The 5049-nt window shown below is 37.7% G+C and overlaps 1 protein-coding gene across 1 annotated transcript; it reads right to left on the minus strand.

Annotated features, from left to right (window-relative positions):
• Positions 1 to 495: 495 nt before the first annotated feature.
• LOC102810262 (F-box/LRR-repeat protein 21-like) lies at positions 496 to 1947 on the minus strand. Its single transcript, XM_006825342.1, has one exon. It carries the CDS (start codon positions 1945 to 1947, stop codon positions 496 to 498), a length of 1452 nt encoding a protein of 483 aa, XP_006825405.1.
• Positions 1948 to 5049: the final 3102 nt, after the last annotated feature.

The following is a 5049-nucleotide window of genomic DNA, read 5'->3' on the forward strand; positions in this document are numbered from 1 at the left end:
TTGTGGGTTGACGCCCACTTGATTGAATAACGTTTCTAGAATCTGAATGTGATTTGAAATTTCACTTTTTCCTTTTTCAAAAGTGACGCATGAAAACCAAGAGAAACACATTTGTTGTATTATTTGGATATTGTAGATTAGATCTTGTACCTTGACTAGGGCTGAGCAGCTTTAAGTTTCAGACAGTCCCTTTGAGGGACTATGACGTGTACTAAAGGTGAATCATGCTGTTGTTTACGCATTTGCTCCCATGACTGTAATGCCAAATGGGGCATATTTGGTCAAAGTATTAGAGCTCTAATTATATGTAATTGGATTGCACATGTTAATCGACTTTGCCTGTCAAATTTGCGATGGTAAAAATTGCTGGTTGGAAACATTTGACAGTACAATCATGCAATCACGACAAAAATCATCAAAATCTACCTGTAGTTAGTTTACCGTGACGTACCATAGCCAAAAGTTTGCTGTGGCAATACACGTTAATAAATCACACTACACAGTAAAATACTCGTCGGGCTTGGCAACATGCGGTTTCCACTGTTTTCGGAAAACCTTTGACATCCTCTCGCAAAGATCGTCGACATCTGACGCCCTCCTCTGTTCCATCCGGCGAATTCGTTTGTTTCTCTCTTGTTGTTCCAGTACGTACTCTCCCTCTGCATTCTGGGTAATCAAAGTTTCGATTTCTGATGCGTCCTCTTCGCTTATTGTGGATATTTTACTGTCCATGACGTCTAGGTGTCGTAACCTTTGACCTGCAATCTCGCCAATGGTCACGACCGTGTCGTAGTGAATGTGGCCGTAATGGACAAGGCACGTGAGATTGGTGCATTTGTTGACCATCCGAATGAGATCCTCATCGATTCCGAAACTATCGGATATATCTCTATAACTCTCTAAGCTTTCTGGGTAATATGACGTCAGTGATTCGATTATTATTGGAATAGAGCGTGAAAATCTCATGAAAATGATCGCTTGTAGCGGCATGTAAGGCTGAAATATCGCCAGTACGTCTTGCTGCCTTATAATATTAGCTAATGTCATGACGACCTTCAAGTGGGGGTTATTCTGTCGCACTGCTTTCCAAGTGGCATTTTTGATGGGACTTGTTTCGAACTCCCCGGGTCCCTTCTGGTAAGCTACGAGGATGTTCAGTCTTTCGAGTTTCCTACTTCGCGGTTTTGCGAATTCTGCCAGTACAGCATCCGTCAATATGCATAACTGTACGGAGAACGTCGTGAGCCACTTGAATTTATTTAAACAAACAGTGACTTCACTTTCCTCCGGCATCTCTAAAATCTTAACAGCCCATTCGTCGTTGCCATGGGGAAGGTCCCAATAAATGTTGAGATCTTCAATATCAATGATTCTGTCGTTCATGGCAACGGTTGTCAGGATGGTGTTACCGTTTGGGTCTTTATGAGGCCAGGACTTCATGTGAAATTTTCGCAGTTTCCTCATTTGTAGTACGATTGCATGAATGGGAATCAGCCCTCGGAGTGTGGTGATAGGGCGCAGAATAAACTTAACAACCTTGATAATTTGATGCGCCCCGTACACCCCGATGGTTAAAGAGTCCAGCTCTCTACATTGCCTATATATTACGCCCAGACATGCCGAATCCATTGCGCAGAATTCAGTTCGGAGATAGATCGCCGATACGGTTAAATCACGCATGTACGATCCGTAACGATCTAACATCGTTTTCTGGTAATCCAACGAGTTTGAGGAAAACAGAATATTTGCTTCTTCTTCGTCTTCTGCTGCACGGACAACAATTTCAGCCTCGTCCCAAATGACGGGATGGTTGAAAACCTCCGCCCATTTCTGACATACGCGAGCCGCCCGTGCCTTATCGGTCAAGTTCAGTTTGGAGAAGATCTTCGTCACGATCGTATCAGGCAATGTCGTAAAATCTGGATAATCTGACTCCGACTCTGCCATAATATCGATAATTGAGCTCCAAACTGCCTGGATATAATGCAATACGAGAATCAGTCCGAAAGAATTCCACACGCAGGTCTCCAGTACCCAAAGTGTACCGTTCCCCTCGGCATATTGACCTTTGAGAATTTAGTGGCTTACTTCCGTGTGTGCGTTCGTTATGTCGTTTCTACAATTATGGGCATCCTGTATACTTGTCACATGGGGATAAGAAGTTTATGGTTGGGTTTATAGGGTTATATAACTCCAGTACACTATAGAAAATAACTTACTTGTCAACCACAAATAACCCAAACACAAACTAAATTTATTATCACACCAACAAACGAAAACTGAGTGTGTATGCCAACAATTTACGTTAATAAATAAATAAATCGCGCAGAATAAATAAATCAATCAATCATAAATAAATAAATAAATAAATAAATAAATAAATAAATAAATAAATAAATAAATAAATAAATAAATAAATAAATAAATAAATAAATAAATAAATAAATAAACAAAAATATATGTATATAGGTCAGTGTGCGAATGACAATATTAATAGTACAAAATATTATTCCAATGCTGGAACAAGGCAGACTTCCTACGGACATCAGAGTTACATAAGCTCACCAACAGACTGTTATCCGAGGTGTGTATAGGCTCTCTAATACAAGATTTCTAATAATTTCATAAAAAGACTTGACATGATTGTATGCAAACATATGATTTACACTAGAATCACGTGGGTGATGAAAAAAGCGGCGAAACAAGATATAATAAAATACACGCAAAGCATTAAGGTTCGACTTCCGAAAGAAGCACCATATAATTATATACAATAACTTGATTTATTGCTGGGTATGGCGGTGCAGTCGACCCCTCAACGATGTGACTATAATTATACCTCCATTATTATATTGTTCGAGAATTTTTAGAAATATACAACTAAATGCATAACGTCGATTACGTGATGAACCATTTAAAACCCATTCTGCGCGATTATATGAGGGAAGATACGTACTTATGTAACTGTTTTTTTTATGAGAGATATTGTTTTAATAATACTTCCATATTGCTGTGAAATACACATACAAAATACATAAAAAGTTGATATACATCATAAACGAATTCAATATTTTTGAGCCTTATAATTATACGTGGGATTCCGGGCCAATCAGATTGGTATAAAACCTTAACGCGTTGACCAATCACAATGCTCCAGTACTGAGATGCATATATAATATCTTTGTGTTTTTTGTGTGCATGATAGTAATGAGTAATGTCCGTTACCAAATGAATTCTCGGGCATAGCCAAATAAAGCGCATTTTACTCCAGATTTAAAGAAAGCGAGAGAGTCTCTTCTGGTAAATTTTTATAGTTTATTATTTCCATGAAAGCTGTTCACGACTTCATGATATTCACTGTAGTCAAGTGTTAGTAAAATGAATAGGCAACTGTTCAATTGTCCATTGTCAATTCGATATTTTTTTTTTATTATCAACTGTGGCAGCTATGGTTCAAAAAGTCCGATTTCGATATTTTTGAACACCGCGACTGAGGCTGAGACTTCAAACGTAAATAATCCCAAGACTTCTATCATTTGTTTGGGCGGGGAGGGGGGGGGGTCTGTGAGTTCTGTTGAAATGGAAATTCGGAAGTTAGTATGCGTAATGTATAGTAGCACTTATAAGTGTGGGACGACATCGTAACGGCGCCATTCGAGATCTCCACTTGGGTATGCAACTTTCAAATGCGTTTTCAATTAAACCACGGTTACTAGTTTTAGTAGTTTTAATCTGAATATATATATATTTTTATTTCAGTGTTCATATTCCTACTAAATCCTGACAATGCTGTATAAAATTGTTACGAAAAAAACAATACAGAAAACCTCAATCGATGGAAACGTCTTCGAACGAATAAGTAATTTTATGCAAATTATGATCACCACAACGTCGGTAGTATGCTAATTCCCTTTGTTTTAAATGTAAACCGAGACGCGCACCCTAACAAAAGAAGTGAGAGAGTTTCCTAATCGTTCTTATAGTAACCGTGATCACGCTAGTTTGTTTTGATTCTGAATGACCTCCACAAAACTAACTGCGCAAGCGCAAATCTGCATAACGCTCTGCATGCTGGGATTTTTCTGACCCGTATGATTATTCAACAACTTTCCGCAAACCATCGCTGCTTATCGTAGGTGTGAATAATCTGTTTACCCGTACGCGGATAGAGACAAAAGATGGTCTGTCGTTGCCAGACCGGTGATAGAGGGACTGTGCCGTGATCATGGACGTACTAGAGACGTACTAGTATGTCCATGCCGTGATTACACTTTGTAATAGAAGTTAGATTCTTCTTTCCCATCAAACTTGAGCTTGGACATCCTTTTTAAATTAGATTTGTTACGATTCATTAATAGGGATAATTGGGAAGTGATTCGATATGATCATTCATTGATTTTAAATACATATGTGTATATTTTAAATCAAACAAACACCTTATGTTGACAATGTGTTATTTTAACCTTAAAACCTTAAAATTGCAAAAAAAATAGATAATAAATTATAAAATTAAAATATATGAACAAAATAATAATTTGAAAAATAAAATTAAAAGAATAAACTGGGAAAATGTTATCCCTGGCCACATTGCGTGAACATTTTGCATTTTGCATTCTGCAGTCACGCTTGTTCACTTGTGTAGATTTCTTGGGGTGTTTAAACTGGAGTACCCGTCCTGTTTATTTTTATATTACATCATGGACGTTAAAATATATCTATTTCTTACTTCCGTGATTACATCTTGACTGAAAATAATACTTGCAAGCGTCAGCTGACGGCGGCGGGAAATCCCACCACACATGCGCAATCCACACAAGCTATGAGTTTATGTGCGCATGCGTGCTGACTACTTAGGTGCTCAGTGATAAATTCATATGATATCTCACGAACAACTATAAATTAGAACATACTGAAAAACAGACATCACGATATTCAGTATCATATGATTCATATATTTTTAAATCAATACTATTTAAAAATAATAGCATTCAGAATAAGAGTGCACTTTCCATGGTGTCCTTTGTGTTGCATATTTGTTGTAATCTTAGG

This window comes from Saccoglossus kowalevskii, chromosome 4, assembly GCF_978046115.1.
Source record: "Saccoglossus kowalevskii chromosome 4, keSacKowa6.1, whole genome shotgun sequence".
NCBI lineage: Eukaryota > Metazoa > Hemichordata > Enteropneusta > Harrimaniidae > Saccoglossus > Saccoglossus kowalevskii.

Coding starts and splice junctions, on each gene's coding strand:
- LOC102810262 (XM_006825342.1), bottom strand. CDS start 1,947: ATGGCAGAGTCGGAGTCAGATTATCCAGATTTTACGACATTGCCTGAT.